At 37.4% G+C, this 24,577-nt stretch overlaps 1 protein-coding gene across 1 annotated transcript in view; it reads right to left on the bottom strand.

Annotated features, from left to right (window-relative positions):
* The window catches only part of LOC121415029 (alkylated DNA repair protein alkB homolog 8-like), a 55,201-nt gene that overhangs the window by 6,536 nt on the left and 24,088 nt on the right, over positions 1 to 24,577 (bottom strand). The window contains exons 2-7 of the mRNA XM_041608089.1: positions 18,041 to 18,281; positions 17,236 to 17,361; positions 16,369 to 16,569; positions 13,940 to 14,010; positions 12,682 to 12,788; positions 12,198 to 12,322 (exon numbers count right to left, since the gene is read on the bottom strand). Coding sequence (XP_041464023.1) covers positions 12,198 to 12,322; positions 12,682 to 12,788; positions 13,940 to 14,010; positions 16,369 to 16,569; positions 17,236 to 17,361; positions 18,041 to 18,281 — 871 coding nt within the window. The remainder of the gene's footprint in view (positions 1 to 12,197; positions 12,323 to 12,681; positions 12,789 to 13,939; positions 14,011 to 16,368; positions 16,570 to 17,235; positions 17,362 to 18,040; positions 18,282 to 24,577) is intronic.

Here is a 24,577-nt window from a genome sequence, read left to right as displayed (position 1 = left end):
ATTTCTTTATTTGGGATCTTGTGTTGCACATTCTTGTGTACAGTGTATTAGTAGTCTTCCCGACATATTGTTTGTTGCAGCATTTGCAAGTAATGAGATATAATACCCATGAAGATTTGCAATTGAATTGCTGAGTAATTGGGAATTTTCTCTCCTGTTACTGTGCTTACGAAATACGTAGTGTTCAACATGAATGGACAGATACAACATTTCTTAGCTTCGCATTTGGATGAGCCCATGTGTTCACTCTGATTGTTTTCAGAGTTGACTGAAACACGGGACGATACTAATGAGTCTTGAAGAGAGCGGCATCGTCTAAATGCAATAAGGGGTGGTTCTGGAATATTTCCTTTGTCACTTCAGATTGGTGAAGAATGTCCATGTGTTTGCGAGCAATTTGGGCAACTTTACGCAGGTTGGGGTGATAGGTGAGCACAAGAGGTGTTCTCTTCATTGTTTTGCCTTTCTTCTTATTATGTAAGAGGTTTTCCCGAGGGATTTCTTTAGCCTTGTTGATGGCTTTGCTCACTGAATGAGGATTGTAATTACGTTTCTGGAGATGTTCTTGCAGATCTGCAATGCTAGATTCACAGTTGGTTTCTTCTGAACAAATGCGCTTTATTCGGATTGCCTGGCTTTAAGGAATGCTATTGAAAACATTGTGTGGGTGAGATGAATCGGGAAGAAGAAATTAAAGCATGGGTGTCCGTCGGTTTGGAGTAGAGAGAAGTTTGTAGAACATTCTCTTTCATGTAAAGTAGAACATCAAGGAAGGAAACTTGAGAGTTAGACGTTTCAAACGTGAATCTGTTTGTTGGATGAAATGAATTGGCAGCTTGGATAAATTGGTCAACAGATTCCCTGTTTCCAGACCACAGAAAATTAATATTGTCAATGTATCTACACCAGGATGATCTGTAAGGCTGTTGTGGGACTGAGGAGAGGAGTTTCTCTTCTAAGTCTGCCATAAAGATATTGGCATAAGAGGGTGCAACTGGAGTGCCCATGTCCGTTCCTTGGTTCTGAATGTTGAATTCCCCTGCAAACTGAAAGTTGTTCAACTTCAGAATTAGTTCAAGTAATCAAACCATATCAAAAGTAGGGGGATCTTTCGATCTCCGTTTTTCAAAAACTTTCATACAGGCTCGGATACCATCTGCATGGGGAAACTTGGTATACAGGGATTTGAAGTCGGCTGAGACCAAGAATATCCCATTAGGAATTGGGCCCTCTGAGTTTATTTTGGAGATATGTTTCAAAAAGTGTGTTGTGTCTTGTATGAAAGACTTAGTATTACTAAATAGGTTCATTATTGCGGATTGAAATAATCGCTAGAGGGAATTCATTTGTCTCGCAATCTACTATGGTCAACAAGGAAATTCATGATCACTCTCGCAAAAAGCGTTCACTGGCTTTCTAGGAAATTTGTGATCACTCTCGCAAAAAGTGTTCACTAGCTTACAAGTTCACGAGCTTTCGAGTACCGCTGCAACTCTTTATCAAGTGACGAAAATTGTCCGATATCGTACTCTATTTATACTCATCTTCTGAGCTCTGGTCCGTATAAAATGCTAAAGAAAGACCCCACAGATCGAATGTGACCAGTACGTTACTGGCACTAAAGAAAGACAAAGTTCTAGATGAGGCTACATACAAAAAGATAAAGCCCACACAGAAACAGCCACCTAGAATATACGGGTTGCCCAAAATACACAAACCCAGGATACCTCTCACACCAATAGTTTCATGCATAGGTTCATTTGCCTATAACCTATCAAATACCTGGCGGACATCCTGTCCCCTCTCACTAACTGCTCAGATCACACGGTTTCCAACTCCAGTGAATTCGCATCGGAGCAGACAATTAACGAACAAGAATCCATGATCTCTTTTGATGTAGTCTCCCTCTTCACTAACGTACCGATAGAGGGCGCATGCAGTACGGCCCTGCAACGCATGCAATCGGACCCCACATTATCAGAACGTACCACACTTATGCCTGAACAAATAGCCGAACTCCTCCAGTTCGTCCTCAGATCCACATATTTTCTGTACAGAGGCTCTTTCTATGAGCAAACAGAAGGAGCAGCAATGGGTAGCCAAGTCTCAGCGGTTGTGGCTAACCTATATAAGGTTTTGAACAGAACGCTTTGCCCAAGTGTCCTTCCACATGCCGCCCACGGGTGTGGAAGAGATACGTCAATGACACTTTCATAATTGTAAATAATTCCGAAGACAGCATATTCGCACACATGAACAGCCAGCAACCGTCCATCCAGTTCACTCTGGAGACTGAACAAGGAGGGAAATTAGCATTCCTTGACACGCTAGTCCAAAGACACGAGGCGGGAAACTTTCCACCTCTCTCTACCGCAAGCCCACTCATACAGACAAATACATGTACATACCATATGATTCTCATCACGACAAATCGGTCAAGAAGGGTCTTGTTAAATGCCTGTTCGACAGAGCAGCACGTATTATTACTCACCCACCTGAACTCCCGAAAGAAAGAGCACACATATGTGGCATCTTATAGGAGCAACGGCTACCCACGCCGTTTTATCAAGAACACTTTCAAGAAAAAAACAACCACCAAGGGATCAGAAGGTTTTCAAGACTTGTACAGTCTTGCCATACATAGATGGCCTTTCACAACAACTTAAACGCCGATTAAAAGGTCACGGTATCCGAACGGTTTTCCGCTCGGACACCACCTTACACAAACAGCTTGTACGCCCCAAAGACCCTATCCCTGATCACAGACGTGATGGCGTAGTATACAACATTCCTTGCCAGGGATGTGGCGGGTCTTACATCGGAGAGACAGCCCGACCGATAGATGAACGCATTTCTGAACACAAGCGCGATATTCGGTTACAGCGAACCGACACATCCGCTGTGGCAGAACATGCTTGGGAGAAGCAACACCACCCAGATTGGGAGGGTGTACATTGCATTGCCAAAGAAAGACATTGGTATAAACGCAGGATTAAGGAGGCTATTAGTAAACGTCTTTGTCCTAACAACTTCAACAGAGACAGCGGGATCGACATCCCCGATTTCTGGATGCGAACCATCCGACAGCACAATACCCCCTTACCTGGCAATGCACGCCGACCCGATCGTTCCCGGCCCCGATCAAGGGACCGCTCAGCTAGTCAACCCCCGCCCCTGGGAAACTAGCGAGCCCGCCAATTTTGGTCTCATTTGCATATTGCTGACCCACGGCATATTTGCATATACCCGCGGCTTATTTGCATAACTCCTGACCAATCACACAACGGATCAGTGCCCACCTATTGTTCTCGCGTTCGTGCGTACGGTCTTGGAGATTAGTATAAATAGAGTACGATATCGGACAATTTTCGTCACTTGATAAAGAGTTGCAGCGGCACTCGAAAGCTCGTGAACTTGTAAGCTAGTGAACACTTTTTGCGAGAGTGATCACGAATTTCCTAGAAAGCCAATGAACACTTTTTGCGAGAGTGATCATGAATTTCCTTGTTGACCATACTAGATTGCGAGACAAATGAATACCCTCTAGCGATTAAGACTTAGTATGTTGTACCTATGGACGCAATCCTGTGTCGAGAAAGCAAGATATTCGAACAGTAGGGCAAGAACATCCGTAAACAATTGGTCTTCCTGGATTGCCCCATTTATGTATTTTGGGCAAAATGTACATTTGTGGGCATTCATTGTGTTTAATATTCACAACTCAACAGAGATTGGTAATAGTAAACTTCATCACACTATCATCACACTATATATATATATATACATATATATATATATATATATATATATGCAGTATTTGGTACCCTGGGGTACCAAATAATAATCCGCCATTTTATTGATTTATTTTATTTTTTGCGCTGTACCATGGGTTACCAAAAAATGTGTACAAGTATATTTTAATGTTTTGTACATATTTTCTTTTTCTTTTTAGTGATCATATGTAACGATGCATGCAAATGATAACTTTATTCTAATTTTCATGTTCTTTTCTTCACTGTTCAATAATGATACCTGTAGTTGTCATTATTGATCTTATGTCTTTGAAATCAATTCAATTATTTAGTTGAATATTTGAATGAAATTGGAAATTAAAGTTTGTTCATTATCAAACATTTCAGTGTCAGTTTCTTTCATTAATTTTCCAGCACTGTGTGAGTGAATGAAAATAAAATTATAAAATCATTTTAATGACATTAATATTATTTATTACGTAAATAATTATTGATGTTAATCACAAGAATCAAAGTCCATAAATTTAATTTTAGCTCTCCCCCACATTGCTCGATCATAATACAAAAACTAATGGCTATCTTCACTTTTGGAAATTCATGCAATACCATTGCAGATGCGCTGCACATGCACTGTGCTGTGCCTGCGATGGACGAGTAATAAGCCTACACCACCCCCACCGCGTGTACCAGGGCAAGTTTTGGGACTATAAGCTAATCTTTTGTGTAAGTTAGCTGTCGAAAAGTATACTTAAATTCTTAAGTATAACATAATTTGTTTACTATTATTGGCATTAGATTGTATCAAAGAAAGAAAATAGGCGTTGTGATCATTGTCCCCATTCATTGTCGTGATTGTCGCACCGATCGTACGACCGTGATCACCATGACAACAATGTAACTGTACACTATTACAACACGAGATGGCGCTGCACAACGCCATACCCCGGGGTACTACGGTACCCCGGTGTACGACGTGGTGCATCATATATATATATATATATATATACACTTGGTGAATGCTATCCTTGTAGTTAAGAGTGCTCGATGTCTGTGATGAGGCAGAGCATGAAATAAAATAAATAAAGTTACACAGATAACGTGTGGTTCATCAGTACTTTATTGATTTGCTACTCGGAGTTTCACGCAGATGCGATCTTCAGGCAACAATAAAGGCTAGTGGCAATACCATTTGAACATTAACAATTCACTGAAAAAGCGCGCAGAGCGCGCAACCCCATTTCACGCATATGGAGCGCAAGCTACCATGGTAATTTAGCGCGCTGGGATGGTTCCACTGAGAAGAAAGAGAGAGAGAGAGAGAGAAAGAAAGAGAATTAAAGAGAGAAAGAAAAAGAAAGAGAGAGAGGGGGAGAGAAGAGAGGAAGAGGTAGAGCGCGGGGGGGGCATGAAGCGACAATGCACCAGTAATACCGTGAAATTGGGTTTGTCAAGAAGATGCAAAGCGATTACGAAAATTCTTTCTTGAAGTTGCACAAGTAGAACTTATTCTGATGACGGCATTTAGAAATGAGTTCCGGTCTCTTATTTAAGAGTGATTGCTTGTCAGCGTTCATTATGAGCAGCTTCTCAGATAAGCACAGGTCACACCTCTTAGACTCGTTGGTGTAAGGATGCGCACGGCGGGCAATTGACCACTTGATGGTGTAGGGTGTATCATGCCGTTTTAGATCCCATGGGGTTGCGCGCTCTGCGCGCTTTTTCAGTGAATTGTTAATGTTCAAATGGTATTGCCACTAGCCTTTATTGTTGCCTGAAGATCGCATCTGCGTGAAACTCCGAGTAGCAAATCAATAAAGTACTGATGAACCACACGTTATCTGTGTAACTTTATTTATTTTATATATATATATATATATATACATATATATATAATCTGAGGTAGGATGGTTTTGACTTTATATATATATATATATATATAAAAACCGCTCAAAAAAAGTTCTGCAACTCAAGTTTGAGTGCTAATAAATTTCTTAGTGTGCCATCATCATATGTAAAAGTGGTATGATTGGAAAGTATGATTATTCCTCTTTACAATCATGTGCCATTTGTAATGCTAGTGTTATCATGAAATACACAGACATGATAATACGCAGCAACGTTAGAAATGAAATGTTGCAAAATGCGTCGTTTCCAATAGCGAATTTCCAATTGTTTCGAGGATGGACCGAGTGCATTCACTGTCACCTGTATGGTGGAAATTCTATAGAAATGGAGACTCTTGTTAGAAATCAATGCATTTTGCAACATTTCACTTCTGACTTTTCTCAATGTTCAGGGTGGTTGCATATTCCATGATTACATTATCAAAGCAAATGGCATGTCATTATAAAGAGGAATAATTCAGCTTTCCAATGATACCAGTTTTATCTTTTATACTTCATTAACCAAAAAGATATCATTCCCCAAAACTGAGTTGCAAACTTTTTTGAGGGGTTTATAAAGTCAAAACTTTTATACATATATATATATATATATATATATATATTTAACTTTTGACTTTTCCCCTTGACCTATAAATTTTAGGTTGCTATGATGACATTTTTATAAACATTTTATGTCTATTGTCTACATATACAAAAGATTTGTAGAAATAATGAAGGCTATCAAAGGGAAGACCTGTTTGATTTTGACCCAAGTTACATGTGTCAGATTTCAGTGGATTCACGATATGGTGCGCCATTTCAGCCACTGATCTCTCAGCTAACTGGATGGAACAATAACGCTGATTGGCCTATTCTGTGTTGAAGCACCGGAAGTTGTACCTCCGCACGCCAAGTTCCACCAAAAAAAACAATATCGAAGTAGAGTCTAGACAGCATTCACGGCAATAGTGTCAATTGATAATTAAACTTACCAGATCAATTCTTATCACAGCACTTTTCAATGTAAATTTAAACGTGATACAAAATTAAAGATGCCGACCTGTGTTGCGTATGATTGCACTAATCAGGACGACCGTTTTTTATTGTTTGGTATATTGATTTCGATGCATTACATTTTTTTGGGTAGTTCTGTATCATTTTTTTTTCATTTCAAACATACTATTTAATCTTTTAAGTGGTGTATGAATCTTGCCAGTATTTAAGATGAACTGACAAGAAAGGAATGTAATTTTATTCCATAATGTTTTCATTATTTCATTTCAATGGTGATATTTATCTATTTTTTTGGAGGGGGTGGTGGTTCTGGCATTTTCCATGTGGAGTGCAGATGTTAATTTATAAGCATGTTTTCAATTGAGATTTTCCATTTTATAAGACATGTTTGTATACTTACAAATCATGTTGTAAGATTTATTTTTTTAAATTCCTACATGTAGCGAACTGGGGGATGACAAGGCAAATGCGATCAATCATATAGAGTTAATATTTCTTGCTATGAACTACAATTGAGCAATACTTTTATCCATCTATATTTTTTCTTTCAACCATTGGAGTGTTGTCAATGCAATTTGCAAGTGTCAGTATTGATTGTTATTTTTAAAAAAAATGGCCTTGTCGATTATAAATGAAAATTGAAATGTCTACTTTTCTCAATTACTGCATTAGAATTTTTAATTTAAGATTGGGATCTACGTTCGAACTGATGCTTGAAGCAAAATTGAGAAGTGTGTTTCTGTGTGAGGGTGTGTTTGGGGGGTGTGTGGAGGTGTGCATGGGTGTGTATATTTGTGAAAGGGTTGGGGAGAGTTGGAGAGACAGAGTTTACAGCAGAAGTGATATTGTGCAAGAATGGAATGGCTGATTTAAAGGACAAGTCCACCCCAACAAAAACTCGATTTGAATAAAAAGAGAAAAATTCAACAAGCATAACACTGAAAATTTCATCAAAATCGGATGTAAAATAAGAAAGTTATGACATTTTAAAGTTTCGCTTCATTTCACAAAAAAGTTATATGAACGAGCCAGTTACATCAAAATGAGAGAGTCGATGATGTCACTCACTATTTCTTTTGTTTTTTATTGTTTGAAATATGAAATATTTTGATTTTCTCGTCATTGTCATGTGAAATGAAGTTTCATTCCTCCCTGAACACGTGGAATTCCATCATTTTAACATTTCGTGCTTCAGGCAAGGAGGTCCTAATCATCAAATTCGTAAAAATTGAAATATTGTATAATTCAAACAATAAAAAACAAAAGAAATAGTGAGTGCCATCATCGACTCTCTCTTTGGATGTAGCTGGCTCGTTCACATAACTATTTTTTCAAAAATAAGCAAAACTTTGAAATGTCATAACTTTCTTATTTTACATCCGATTTTGATGAAATTTTCAGCATTGTGCTTGTCTGATTTTTCTCTATTGATTCAAACTAACATTTTTCTGAGGTGGACTTGACCTTTAACCATGAACCATTGGCGGCGGAAGCCTAAAAATTTAGGGAAGGGGGGGTCCACCTGAAATTTAGGGGGGACGCAAGAAAAATAATCTAACAAGCAAAAAAAAAAAAAAGATCATCAACCAGAATTTCAGGGGGGGGGCACCGGAAACACAAATTGAGAAGCAAAAAAAAAACAAAAAAGGTTATCAACATAAATTTTAGGGGGTTTCCATCTCCCCACTTAAATTTTAGGGGGACAGGACCAACCCCCCCCCCCCATCCCCGCTTCCGCCGCCTATGCTATGAACGAACTGGACAGGATAATTTAAGAGGTTGGGTGTGACAAAGGGAGAGAGAGACACTCTTAAAGGGCGAGTCAACCTCATGGAAAAGATGATTTGAAATAAGAGAGAAAAACCACACAATAATGATGAAAATCTAATCAAAATGAGAAGTAAAATATGAAAGTTATGACAATTTAAAGTTTCACTTAAGTGATGAAATTTTTAGTGTTATGCTTGTTTGATTTTTCTCTATTCAAATCAAGTTTCTTTTTGGGTGGACTTGTTCTTTAAATAAAAGGGGGTTTCAATCCCAGTGTCATATAAGCCTGCATAACCTAGAAAGTCCTTGCCCTATCTGTAAGATGTTATTTGGCAATGCCTCCAAAATACCCCTAGATAAATCAAGGAAATATTTCATCCATTCTTCCTCTGGTGAGAAAAACACCAACCCCTTCAAAATTATGTTTCCGAAATGTACTGGGAAAGTACCAGGGTTTCAAGAAAATTGAGGATTCTAGTACCTTAAATATATGAAGTTTGTATGAAAAGCAATGAGAGCTTCAGTGTGCAGACAGCTAGCGCACCACTCCAATGCACATGCAGTGGAGCAATCGTGTTTCTTTTGGGGGAACTGGTATGGCAGACAATATAACTAGTGGGCTTTAACCCTAAAAAGACTGGGCTATTTCGACGCCTAAGAAGACTGGAGGGGGCTGATTCAGCCCCCCCTTATGATCTCGGCCGTCGATCGCGCGATCGCGACGAAAATTGGCACATGCATTACCCATGGCATTATCTACAAAACTATAACATCAAATTCTGCAAAAAATCTCATGTCTCATTAATTCGTCGCACGCACCACGAACCGTCCTCTCTGCGCACTTCAATGCGAAAGTTAGTTTTGCAGAAAATGCATTTAACGAAAAGCTTTTTTAAAACCAGCAATAAGTGCACATACAAGGAGAGCAAATTGTTTACCGGTGTCTTCCTTTAACCCTATCTAGGCCGGGGTATTTTGGGAGTTCCTTTGGCCGGGGGGGGGCCTCCCAGGCCCCCCCCCCTAAGATCTCGGCTGTCGACCGCGCAATCGCGCCGAAAATTGGCACGCGGGTTGCCTGGAGCATAATCTACAAGATTGTATAGTAATTTATTTCATGCGATTCGCTATTAAGTGATTATGCTAATTTATGCGTAATTAGTTTGCGAAATCATAATTTTCCCCTTAACTCCCTAAATAAAGCTCCAAATGTACTAATTTTTGGTATAGAAACTCTTTGGGGTGTCCTTAGCAAGTGTACATGAAAAAAATTGTGATATCAAATTTCTGCAATTTCTTATGTATTTCTTTGTTTTTTTGACCTTTTGTTTTTCAATGTTTTTTCAATGAAAATTGTTGGGGATTTTTCTGTGATCATAAAAAGCATAAAATTAATACATTTAGACTAAAAAAACCTAAAATAATCATACATTTATGAATTTTGGTTGAAAACACAATTTGCATTGACTTTGTACATGAAATCATGTTTTTGAGCAATTTACGGTCTGACATGCACTTACATAATGTTGCGTAATTTCGGAACCACGTACCCGGGTGAAGCAAAATTGGTCTCAAAAGTTGCGCAAGACTTGAAAGTAAAAAGTCAGTGAGCGGCGCGGTCAAAAAATTTCGCACAACGAAAATATCACGCGATTCGTTGAGGGGGGGGCCTCGGAGGCCCCCCCTCAACGAATCCCCCGGCCTAGATAGGGTTAAAAGTTCAGGTTCCAAAGTTTCATCCCGTATCTTTACATTTTCTTCAAGTGAATTATTTACGCCACAGTGGGCATCGTAACAGAGAGGACGGTTCGTGGTGAAATCACAAGGCGCGATAGCGCACTGTTTCTGCACAGAGAAGACGGTTCGTGGTGCATGCGAGGAATTATGCTAATTAATGCGTAAAATTATAAGTTTGCTCTAATTAATAAAATAATGCCCCTGAAATGCTAATTTTTGTTTCACATACTCTAGATAGGCATCTGATCAAATTGATTTTTAAAAAAGATCAAAATCATATTTATTTTCTTATATATTCTATTGTTTTCTAAATTTCTTAGTATTTCTTTGTTTTTAACTTTTTGTTTTTTATTGTTTTTTCAATGGAAATTGTCGAGGACTTTATTTTGACCGTAAACAAGATAAAATTAATTGATTTTAAGCAGTAAAAGGAAAAATAATGATACATTTATGAATTTTGGCTAAGAACACTATTTGCATTGGATTTGTACACAAATTCACGTTTTTGAGTAATTTTGGGTCTGCATGCACTTACGAAATGTTGCGTAATTTTGGAACCGGGTACCCGGGGGTCACAATTGTGGTCTCAAAAGTTGCGCGAGACTTGAAAGTAAAAAGTCAGTGAGCGACGCGGTCAAAAAATTTTGCGCGGCAGATTTATCTCGAAAAATGTGGAGGGGGGGCAGAATAAGCCCCCCCCGTCTGTTTAGGGTTAAACAAAGGACCTTCCCCTTATATCCAGTTAGTGGAGAGATCAGTGGTTGCAGCAAACAGGCCAAATTTCTAACTTCGGGGAAGACATCGCGTGCAGGCGAAGGCAGCGCACAGTATTGTAATGTGACTGTGATGCTTCAAGAATTAAACCATATGCAAACAATTACCAAAAACAGTCTACCGGTAAATTTCACCAAAAAAAGCAAGCAAGTTTTTCTTCCACCTCCTGGAACTTAGTAAAGAGAATATATATATGCAAGCCGGCCAAACTGTGTCAGCCAGAGCTAAATAATCGCATGCATGCATGCACTATAGTACTAAAGCGCACAACACAGATGTAGACTTTTTCCCACGAGGCATTGCGAATTTTGGCCTGCCCGCTGCAACCGATACATGGCGCATTATATTGTGAATTCACCAAATTAAAACTGCATCCGTAATTCACATGGCCTGGGCCCAAACTTAGTGATTTCACATAGGCTGATTTCATGTCGCCGTTTTGGTGTGCTTTCAATGTTTTGTTTTTTTTAGTTTAGTAAGCAGTAAACTATTCCTTAATATTTATATAATATTGACTGGCCTTGAGGGAGATACCAAATATATTTCCCAAACTAGTCTCATATTGACGAGGGCAATATGGGTCTAGTGAGGGAAATATTTTTGGTATCTCCCGAAAGTAACGCCAGTCAATATTATTATTATTACCTGTTACCTCTTTCTGGTACATTAAATTAACATATTGATAGATTATATAACTAAATTGTTGGGCTTACCTTGGTCAAGCCTCTAGTGTCAATTCTGCACTTTACCATTATGACGTACTTACAAGCGCTCGGATCCAGCGTTGTCTTTATTATGACGTACATTGTTGGTGCGCGGATCCTTATGAAGCGTATCTCTTTATACGCCTCCGCAAATGCGCTGGGGATTGATGAGCTCGGAATACGGATATTATGGACCGCTAATTATTGTACGGAGGTGCAGTAAGAAAATTACTCTTTTCGGGGAGGAGGGGTGTACGAATATTATGGTCACTCGTCATTCAGCTGATCGCTGACCGAGCCATTGTGACGTAGTTTATGTTTAGTTAATCAGTTAGACAGACAAAATACTCGTTTATATCATGTCTCCAAAATGCCTCATTCAGGTAATAATCCTTCATATTTTCTTCTATCATTTTGTATGTATTTCTTTGTTTTTCTCTTTAATACACAAAAAATAGGGACACTCTGGTCTTTGTTCCACCCAAAATAAGGAGTCTCCCTAATAGAATTAGCTGGCAGGTATGAGATGATCAACCTTTACAATAATTTTATAAAAGATAACTTACTGCATTTACATGGTCCTTTTCTGACAGCTCTGAATGTAAACGATGTCCGCTGTGCTCTTGGATGCAACGTAAGACTTTCAGGTGATGTAGGATCTGGTATGATATCTGTCTTCTTGGGAATTATCCTGAAATAATAAACAGAACAGTATTCAAATTTCGTAGTCTTGACAGCAAACAGATTCGTATCCTGAACTAATCATATAGGACAAATTACAAATCTACCCTAAACTTGTGTGAGATCATACACCATTTTTATCAACCTATTTGTCAAATCAATTTCTCACACTTTTATGGAGACAATAAATGCTTATCTTATGTTATTTCTTACTTCATTACCTCTGAATTATGGTGTATGTATGACATCTGTGCAATATGTGAATGGGAATTGATATAGTGGTAAATCACCAATATGGGGTATCTGAGCATCCACATGTTGTGACATAGGTCTTAAAGAGTTGATAGAGACGTGCAGCTAATCTCTTACCCATGTGTCCATTTATATCTTGCTTCTTCTGTCATGATAAGAAGACTACGCCTTGGAAGGACTATGGGTACTTGATGACCTTCAGGATCAATAAACTCCATTACAACCTGAAAAAAAGAAAGAGAAATTCATAGATCATGTAGCAGAGAATAAGGCTAAGCTAACATCTGGGTATTCTACGTGTTGAACCGCACAGTGCTATACGTCATAATGTTAATCAAGCTGAGACAATGCTGGACACTGCGTCCCCAGGCCAGGGTCGCGTCATTTCAAGTATGTCGAAATGGTTCAGTTCAGAGGCCCAGTCTGCTCAACATGGCAAAATAGATTCCTGTTCTTCAACTCTCAAGTATCTAAATTTTCATGATTTTTGCTCTCGATGTCTGATTTGGTTAATAACAGCAATATTGACTAGCTGGGGGCAAAATCACCCTCACTAAATGGATATCATCCTTGTCTACGACTCAAGTGATATAAATCTGGTTTGGGTGATATGTTGTATCGCCCCAAGGCAAGTCACCAGGCAAGTCAATATTGCTGAAAATACCCTGAAAAGACTTGGGCTACCTGGGCATTCCCCCTAACTTTCGTGGTTTTTATTATACTTTATAGGTTTATTGTTAAATGGAAAATTGGGCATTGCAACCTGCACCTCTAATCCAAGCTAAATGGGATATTACAAATTGATGCAGTGGTCCATGGTTCAAACCCTGATCATGTATTTTGGATGACATGATGACAAGACAACCCCCCTCAAAAAAAAAAAAAAAAAAAAAAACTTATCATGGTCAAAACTCATTAAAATCACAATAAGAAAAATAGACCTTATGCATTGATGGATATGCGTCCCTACTGATGTGATCTTATAATTGCAAGTACAGGTACATCATAATGGTAAAGTGCAGAGCCCAGCCCCTGATATAGACACAGTAGAACCATATTCTTGAAAGAAATATCTAAATGTTCATGATTTTTGCTCTAGATGTCTGATTAGGATGAAAATAAATATTTTGATTGGCTCTTCTTTTGGGGATTATCAAATATATTACCCTTAAAAGAACCACATTGCCCTCATCTGAAGACTCATGCCAATATGATTCTGTTGCAGGCAATATTTTTTATGTTCCCCTCAAGGCCAGTCAATATTATATAACTATTGCCCTGGTCAGCAGATTAACTTGCTGGCATACATTGTAAGACCTTTTTCCACTCCCTAAGGAGCACACCAAGAGCTGGAAAAATATGAGAGAAACTCTACCTGTGATTCCAGACTGAGGGATATGATAGCATCTTCAAAGGCTGAGTGTGTGTCTACATGAGGAGGAATACCTGGACATAAAAAGAATTTTGAAAAATTACAGCATCATACTTGTCTATAGTTTATTGTACTTAATATGAACTTGAATCTGACTGTCCAAAAAAGAATTAGAGCATAAAAACCATACATCAAAGAAGTACATGTATAATGAAATATAATGGTTTACAGGATAATAGGAACCAGAAAATAGCATGAATGCTAGTCGGGTCTGGTATGCTTTAAATGCTCAAATACAAAATATTTTTCTTGTTGAAGAAATTAAGATTCATGAATTATGTACACATTGTACTCATATAATTAAAGTTGAATATACTATTGATATAAACTACGATACAAATGAAATATATATTATAGTAGTAAGAGTTGCTGTTGTCCAAAATCATCTTCTCCAGACACCATCCTAACCACAGCCTTTTCCTTATTATACCACAAAAAGCCCAGTTTTCATTTTTGTATGTACCAAATGAACATGTCTAACCACTGTGGATAAGGTTAGTAGCATATGAGCACTTAAAAAGCTTGCATGACTCACTTGCAAAATTTAAATCAAATGCATGCGTGCACTAAAAGTAATCAGGAGCACCCATTAAAGACAGGCAGACATTGATCTGAATCAACCTCTATATGATTTCAATAGAGGTGTTTATCAAAAAAATATGCTTCCCTATTCTTTTCTTTTTTTAAATCATAAATAGATTGTATTTGGTGTGGAAAACAAGTATGCAACAATCGATCACCTGTTAGTTGCAGGGAATGAGAAAATCCCACAACAATATGAAGGAAGACACTATCAGTCAAATGTATTAAGCACAACCAATTGCTAGCCAAGCAAAAGATCATGCCTTTAGCTAGAGCTGCCAGCATTAGGATGATAGAATCCAGAAGATTTCACAGAGGTATGATTTAGTGAGGGAGCGCGTGGCGAAGCTTCCCACGGACGGGTGTTTTGGTAGCAAAACAACACTATGAAACAACATTCGACAGTATCTGACAGCTGTCTAAACCATCAAAACTTTTGGCACATAGATTTAAATGCACATAGAGAGATTTCATGAATTGTCATTGACTAAAAATATACTTCAAGCTTCAGGCAATACAGTAGAACATAGCATGATTCATAAAAGAAGGTATTCAACATGAAAATACCTTTATTGTCCAAAGGGGGAAGGGGCTGCAGTAGTGGTAGATGAGCTTGCCTGGCTCTGTAAGTGTAAAGACAAACCGGGTATATGTGGCCTGTTTAAAGTCTCTGAGGGCCGAGGGATTCCTGAGAAAATTGCCTTTTTGTTGCAAGGCACGTACAGCCAGCCAGTGCCAGGCTAACCCTGGGAGCCGGGAGCTCATCGCAGTGCTCGTGGACCTCCCTTCTCGCATAGCCTCCTGCCGTGGCGCGGTCTGCTGGAGACCAGGCAGGGCCGCATCGGGGCCGGGGAGCGTCGGGGGGCATGTGCATGGAGTGCCGCTGAAGTGTTTCCATCGCACATATTGCAGAACCAGAAAGAAAAAAAGCTTGTTAGACTAATTTACCAGTCGTTCGGTAAAATTATCTTCATTAACATTGGAAATCAATGTACAATCATACAAAAACTGGTAAAAGCTACTGGGTAAAATGAAAATGTGATAAGGAGGTTCCACGTGGGTGTAAAGGGAGTTGAACATGCTAGACTCGTAAAACAGTCGTTTGTATGAATTTTACAATTTAAAGAGAAATTCCAGTAGTTGCAGTAAACACTGATTTCATGAGAAAGTCTGTAAAACAAGGCTTAATTGTCAGTATATCAATGAGGATCTAGATCTGGTACAGTTACATTAACTGAACTTTGTGAAATCTTGAAATCTATGTTGAAAAATGTTCACACCGAAGATCCCAAACACAGATGAGAGCACGTGAGACAATGTATTTATTGCTTGCTCTACCCGAATCCTGTGCTTATTTGCTGATTTCTCAGCAATTACACAATTTCTTCCAGAATCCTTTGGCACATGCGTTTTATACAAACAGACACTTTGGTGGTCATTTCATTGGATTCTGTACGAACTCATTTTGATATCGTTACCAAAACTAGCATTTACCTTTAACAGCTAAAAATCATGATTATCCGGGAGATTTTGGCATGGGTCGGGAGAACAGGAGATTGGATCTAAATCCAGTATTCTCCCGCAGGATGCAGGAGACTTGGAAGCTCTACTTTAGCAATTGCTTTAATGCTTTATTTTGTATGCTTTATTTTGTATGCTTAACTTGTGCTAAAACCAATTGCTTTATTGTGTATGCTTAACTTGTGCTTAAACCATTTTCTTGCCTTCAGAAAGCAATAACTAGCAGTTTGAACAATACAGACGGTAATTTCAATATACCACATAATTACCTTGACCTGGTTGATACTGGTTGATAGTGAGCTGATCCGGTTTGAACTGCACATGGCCGGTTTCCATGATCCTATTAATCACATGATCATATAGTTTTGGCATTCCTCCTGGTAAAGGCTGATCTCTATCTATATTGTTGGTAGTGTATTTGAATTCATAGCCGTGATGTTTTACCTTACGATGCTTCAAACTCTGGTTTACTGTGAGGGAATTCAAACAATTTGATTAGTACTTTCCAAATTAACATTTTGCACAAATGCAACACAAGTTCAGATACTAAATGTACTTTCTTTTTAATGAGGCTAATGGAGATAATGGGGACTCAAAGATGAACGTTTAGCCAGCATAGGACTACGTTCATGATGAAAACAATTGCAAGCCCTTTTCATAATCCCATTTCTTTGATCATCAAGAATTGCCCTTTGTATATGTAACAACACAAACAATTCTTCATGAAAATTATTGTTTTTAATTCTTTGGGCCATTATCCCTCCTGTGCCACATTAATTTCAGAATACAACTTTAATGAATACCTTGTGATTTGTTTATCCCATCAAAAGGCTTTTTGTGTATACTGAAATAAGCGATACACATATCACTATTAAGCTTGGGTGTATTTCAAACAGACTTAATCCAATCTATGTGTATTGTGAATGAAAAATGATTAAAAGTTAGCAGTCCACTGTACAGTCAATCAAACTGGGCAAAGAATTTTTTTTTAATGGTGTGAAGCAATAGGATTATTAAAAGAAGAAACATGTAAACATACACAGCTTTCTATGGTGGGTGGATTTAATTCAACAAATCAATTGAAATAGATAAAAAAATATCATTATCAATTAATAAGCAAATAAGAATACAGTTACCTTTCTCTGAAGAACTTTGCCAATCAATGCTATTCACTAATTTATGTTCCAATCTTTCATCTATGAAGTCAGGTATAATCACAAGACCTATTGGTGGTACCAAGGCCTGAGGCTTATCAACTGGTACTGTCAATCAAAACAATCAAACAAGAAAATTTAATTAAAAAAAAAAACAAAGAGTGCAGCCTAAAACAGAAGAACCACAGTGGGGGGGGGGCAGAGCTGGAAAGATAATCCATTTTCCTCATGGCTTAAACCAATCAGATAGAACATGCCAGACCAAACATCCATATAATTACATCCATCAAGATGAAAATTGAGTACCTCTCTACATTACTGGACTATAGACATGATAAAATACAATAAATCAAACATGTATATATAAAGAGAGATACATTCATGCAACTTTAGTTTTTGTTGAATGAATTTGAATCTCAGAATTTGATATTTATTAAACAAAATATAAACAATTTTAATTGAATTGTGGCTGAAGATTTCAAGCAAAAGCAAATTTGATACCTACAAGGGGATGTTTGGTGCTTTCACACAAGGAGTAGAACAACCTTTACTACTTGGCCCAATTTTTAAGTAGTTAATGATTTCTATTTCTTAATTTTGATGATACACTAGTTATGAAGAGATACATGTACCTCTCATTTCTTTAAAATATTTTTTTACACAAAATTCATCTGTTTATGAATGAATTCTTTTTAAAAATTGACCCTGAAAACAAATAAAATCTGCTTGACATACAGGTTCATTAATTTCAGGTAATTTTCACTTTATCATCTGTAGAAAAACTCACCACTTTGGACATAAGAAAGATAGAGTGTAACATTGGATGGTCCCTGGCCTTCTCTAATACAGTATCCATTTAGTCGTTGAATGGCAGATATTGCATGAGATGAGCTACTATACTTCACAAAGCAGTAGGGTTTTCCTCTCAGCATTACAACATCATCCACAGGGCCTATACTGCTGAAAATACTGAGAATTTCAACTCGTTGTATCCCATTACCTAGACCTCCATTGGCAACCAGCAGATTCTGTAATCACAGATGTATGATATTAAGGTATTGACATGTCTGATATTAAAATCCTCAAAAAAACTTTTGTTGGTCCAGCATCAACTTTCATTGTTCTCAAAATAAAGTAAACACATAAATAGGAATAGATCAAAAACTGAGAAAGTATGAAATATATTGTGCAACTAGAACTAGAAGAAAAAGAGGATTCATTAAAAAACAAGTGGAATGCCTCTGGCCGTCTCACCTGCATTACGTGATTCAACATAGCAGCAGTGCTGCATTTGAAAACTACTATAACTTGCACAAGATGTTCAGTGATACTTGGTTACTCTTATTTCCACGTTTTATGAACTAGACCAATACACTTACAGAGATACATGTAGGATGGTAATTCAACAAATACCCCCAATGTGGCCAAAATTTATTGACCTCACATGACCTTTGACCTTGATCATGTGACCTGAAACTTGCACAGGATATTCAGTGATACTTGATTACTCTTATGTCCAAGTTTCAAAAGTCAGCTCAATAAACTTGCAAAGTTATGATGGTAATTCAACAGATACCCCCATTATGGCCCAAGTTCATTGACCTTTGACCTTGGTCATGTGACCTAAAATATGCACAGGATGTTCAGTGATACTTGATTACTCTTATGTCCAAATTTTATGAACTAGACCAACATACATTTTAAAAGTTATGATGGTAATTCAACAAATACCCCCAATTCGGCCAAAGTTCATTGACCCTAAATGACCTTTGACCATGATCATATGACCTGAAACTTGTACAGGATATTCAATGATACTTGATTACTCTTATGTCTTAGTTTCATGAATCAGATCAAAAAAAATTTAAAGTTTTGATTATAATTCAACAAACACCCCCAAATCGGCGAAAGTTCATTGACCCTAAATGACCTTTGACCGTGATCATGTGACCTGAAACTTGTACAGGATATTCAGTGATACTTGATTACTCTTGTGTCTTAGTTTCATGAATCAGATCCAAAAAATTTTAAAATTTTGATTATAATTCAACAAATACCCCCAAATCGGCCAAAGTTCATTGACCCTAAATGACCTTTGACCTTGGTCATGTGACATGAAACTCTAATAGGATGTTCAGTAATACTTGATTAACATTATGGCCAAGTTTCATGAACTAGGTCCATATACTTTTTAAGTTATGATGTCATTTCAAAAATTTAACCTAAGGTTAAGATTTGATGTTGACGTCGACGTCTGAAAAGCGGCACCTATAGTATCCCTCTGCTATGCAGGTGAGACAAAAAAAGGACAAAAAGAGAAACAGAAAGTGAAGCGGAGTTGGGAGGGAAAGTAAATGTACATAAAGAATAGGAGGAGTGGACAGAAAAATATAAGGAAAATAAGAATGATAATAGGGGTAAGGAAAAGATGAAGAGGGTGAAGTGGGAGTAGGAATGGAAGGAGGAAGAGGAGGAAAAGGAGAAAAAACTCAGAACAAAAAAGAGGAGTGGAAAAATGAAAAGAAGGGAAAGGAGAAGAAGAAAAAAGGAGGATCCCAGGAAAAATCCACATTCCCTATACCATACCATACCATTCCATATACCATACCATACCATGTTTACACCATTACAAGTTCTGATGGTAGGCCTACCTATTGACATTTTTATACAGACTAGTTGGTCCACTTCTTCAGTTTGATGTAACGAGCAAGGATGCTTCCCACGTGAGAAATTTTTTAAAAAAAGTTAAAAAACTCCTTGAAACAGACGACTGCCAGTTGTCTAATCAATGCTCAGCTACTATAAGTAACTTTGATATCTAGACTTAAGACTATATCACAAAAATCCATAATAGCCGCTCCAGTGATCTCCTGGCCTGATGTGTTACTAACATTCAGTCTTCTTGATACTTCACATATGGGTTGGACCAGACGATCTCCGAACCAAGCGGAGGGGTGAGAACAGAGAGAGAGTGTTAAATGAAATGTTTTGACAGGATCTAACTTAGATCTAAGTAACCAGGGAGCTCCGAGCCACGAAGCGGGTTGCAGCCCAGGAATGGTATTCTGAGATCCATTTTATCTCAGATAAAATAAAATATTTTATCTCCGTTAAAATCAGTGAGATAAAATGGCCTTAAAATCTCTCCAAATTGGTATTCTGAGAACCATTTTATCTTCATTTTATTTCTGTAAGACACACCTACTTTTTAATCAATATCCAATTAGAAACGCGCTTTTATAGCTCTTTCGTGTCAGTCAACCAATGGAAATCCATTCCACGAGGTGTGGCAAAGGAGTGAGATTGCGTTAATTTTTTACTTCAAATACGCTTGCACTATACGCTCGCGCGTCTTTACAGAGATTTCTTTTTAACAAAAAGGACAATGCTCTCATCTTTTTTCAAGGTCTGTATCGCATCTTTTCAAGCATCATTTCAAAGACAATATTAGTAAAGACAAGTCTTACTGAAATACTTTCTTATTGTACAGGAATAACGTTAAGGTGTTATTCTTAATAAATATATAATTTTTCTTCATTTTCATGTCAACATTTGGGGTTAATTCACCTAGAAATATTGGTGAAATCAACATCGCGGAGATAAAATAGCCCCTACCCTCTTTTAAGTTTTTTTTTTTTCAAACTATCTTGGGCGCAAATCATCTGCGTTGCAATACCCAGATACGCGATGCCTTTGTCTACGCAGGCACTGTTTTGTTGCGTATCATTAAAAGTTACGCAAGATAAAATTTATACGCAAGATTAAATTGTTAATTTTATCTGAGAGATTAAATGTCATCTCAGAATACCAACTTCATTTTAAGAGATAAAATAAAATATTTGAAAGATAAAATGACCTCAGAATACCACTCCAGGACTCGTCCGTGTAATATTAGGCAGAGTGTACTAAAATGAGATCACAATAGCACCCCAAATATAAGGGGAAAAAATGAATTACCCCGGTACGCACTTAGCTGGATGAAGGCATGTTCTCGCCAGTGTAGTACATACGCGTCGCATGCGACACACCTAAATTCCACAAGCTCTTGGTGCGTCACGCGCAAAAAGCGAGCGACACGCACGGGCAGCAAAAAAAAAATTATAAAAAGTGAGGGAAAATCATCGGAAATAATTATAATGCATCATTCATCATCAATCCTCAAAAATATAGGATGTTTCAGAATCATTGTGGCAAGAGACAAACTACTATCTTATCATTTGATGACCGGATAATATCCATGCATAGACTCTGGCACATTTCAACTTCCAGCCAGCTAACCAGCCACGCTACCTTTGCCAGCGCGCTGGCGCGGCTAGCTAGCGCTAGCTAACTGAGCCAGAGCCGGACCTGCATGCTATGTTTGGAACTGAACTGTCCGCGATGCGATGTAACCTTTCATTTTTACATGATACCGTATTCTGATAATTTTCAAGAAATTTTAATTTTTAAAATGAATTGTTCCATATAATTTTCCTGCTTATTACTTGCTAAGTATATTCTTAACGTTCATTCTCAATTTCTGCTGTCATGTCACAATGAAATAATAGTTGGAATTCTTGGATGTACTGTGTTGACTTGGGCGACGTGCGTATGGCAAGCTATTTTAACATTTTCTGATATAAAAAATTATTAGATGTATTGATATCAAGAATTCATTTCTTGAATTCATTTCTTGATATCATAAAACGATTTCTTGATATCAAGAAATTAGTTCTTGATACCAAAAAACATTTTTTATATCAAGAATTAATTTCTTGATATCAAGAATTAATTACTGATTAATAATCAGAATGATTTCGTGCAATAAATTGACGATTGAATTCAGAAATGAATTCTTGATATCAAAGATTAATTTCTTGTGATATCAAGAATTCATTTCTTGATATAAATAAATATTTTTTTGATATCAGGAATTCATTTGTTATCAAAAATCACAATGATTTCTTGCAATACATTGACGCTCAAAATCAGAAATGAAAATGAATTCTTGATATCAAGAATTGATATCAAGAATTCATTTCTTGATATCAAGAATTAATTTCTGATTAAAAATCAGAATGATTTCTTGCAATACATTGACCCTCGAAATCAGAAATGAATTCTTAATATCAAGAAATCTCATTCTTGATATCAGAAAATGTGAATAAATGTTAAAACGGTGTGCGATATGTGGGTGATTTTGTGAAGGAAAAAATCGAGATCCCGCGAGTGAGATGTTAATGTATTCATATGACAGCTAACTGCTGGTTTTCAACATTTATTTTTCATTGTTTCATCTAAAACAGAATTTCTTGTATTGTTTTTCACATGTGTGTACAGTTCTATTGATTGATGTTCTTGGGGATTGGGGGGATGGCATGAGATCACATGACATACCGATTACAAATATCTTTGAAAAATCATGTTTAGGTATTTCTAATCAATATGTCCCATACCAACTCCCCCCCCCCCCCCCCCCGCCCCTACATCCTGCATCGTACAGATCAGAAATATGCCTAAGACTTTGCAACATCTTTCTAAAGGGAATTTGAATTGCAAAATGATTTAATGGTCAACACATTTTCGAAGTCTCAACCTGAAAAAAATAAAGCATGGTAAAAATGAATGACAAGTGACTTTGTATATTTCCAAATTTTCCCAACTGAACATTAACTTACTGAAAACACACGTTCGTGATACGTAGGTGTCATTTTCCGCATACATTCGTAATTCCGAAGCTTCGTAATTCCGAAGGTTCGGTTATTCCGAAGGTTCGTATTTCCGAAGGTTCGTAATTCCGAAGGTTCGTCAATCTGAAAACGAAATAAGGTTCGTAATTCCGAAGGTTCGTTAATCCGAAAACGAAATAAGGTTCATAATTCCGAAGGTTCGTTAATTCGAAAACAAAATAAGGTTCGCAATTCCGAAGGTTCGTTAATCCGAAAACGAAATAAGGTTCGTAATTCCGAAGGTTCGTTAACCCGAAAATGAAATAAGGTTCGTAATTCCGAAGGTTCGTTAATCCGAAAACGAAATAAGGTTCGTTAATCCGAAAACGAAATAAGGTTCGTTAATCCGAAAATTAAATAAGGTTCGTATTTCTGAAAATGAAAATAATTCATTTTGGTAACAAAAACGATGTTGTCATTACAAGATTACACGATATTATGCAATGATAGTAATAACGATCGATGATACGTGCATGTGTTGGGGCCAAAGCATGTATTTCATTAAGAATGGCGCCCTGATCAAGCATAGGCTAATTTCGATTTTATCTGAGCAATTGCTCCTATAAGCAAATGGTTTCATTAAAGATGCAGGGGATCAAGTGTGTTGGAAGCGTGCGAGCAACCTCTAGATAATAGGATTTGTATTGGAGGGGATGTCATTTTTAATAACAGCTTCTGCTGGTAATAAAAATAATACTAACTAGAATTTTAATTCGTCATGAGGACGAATTAGGTGATCTGTCTCTGATTTTATGATCACGAAGACAATCAGCGTGTTTATTGAGATAAATATGATCATCATGATGAAAACTGAACTTTTCTTACGAAAAGAATATGTTGAATACTCTTGAAAAAGAGGGAAATGAGAATATGTGAAATACATGTAGGTGTAGGCGATACACATTGTACATGCTATAGGCTCATTAAAAACGATTTTAATCTAGTTAATTGTGCGATATTTGGACTTATATACCTTGTAATGGTGATAAAGGAACATTTGCGAAATGTTGAAAAGAAAAAAAAGAACAAAAATTTATGTCCACTTATGGGTTCGAACCGGGGACCATAAGGACGGAAGTCTGATGCCTTACCCATTGAGCTACACACTTCCCATAGACATAACACATAAGCAAAACGAGAGGATCTGAAATCCAATTTTGCAGGTGAAATACGGGCATGATCCCGGCATCTGATCGGAAAATGGAGACCACATATGCGATAGCTTAAAATCTCAGCTACAACATACTCAAAGATCAGAGAAAACCAACAAACAGAAATGGAGATATGGCTCGCGAAATAGAGGAATGTAAAATCCAGTTTTGATAAAAAGTCATTTCCCATAGAGATTGCACACAAAATGAGCGAAAATGTCATGCCTCTATAACTTGCCATATTTCAGGATGATTCATTCCTTTAAAAGTGAATTAAGCCATCAAATTAGAAAGAGTATGTCCTCAGCTACAATATATTGAAAACTGAGCGAAAATTGACTGATATTAACAGAGTTAGAGTCAAATTTGCATAATTATGATGACGTCATAAGTAGCAAAATGGGAATTTTGAGTTCCGACGCCATTTTGATGACGTCATGATAAAATTTCGGGTCAAATGTTACA

This window comes from Lytechinus variegatus, chromosome 1, assembly GCF_018143015.1.
Source record: "Lytechinus variegatus isolate NC3 chromosome 1, Lvar_3.0, whole genome shotgun sequence".
NCBI classification, from domain to species: Eukaryota; Metazoa; Echinodermata; class Echinoidea; order Temnopleuroida; family Toxopneustidae; genus Lytechinus; species Lytechinus variegatus.
Note: the sequence above shows the minus strand (reverse complement) of the source record. Positions and strands in the feature narration are given on the sequence as shown.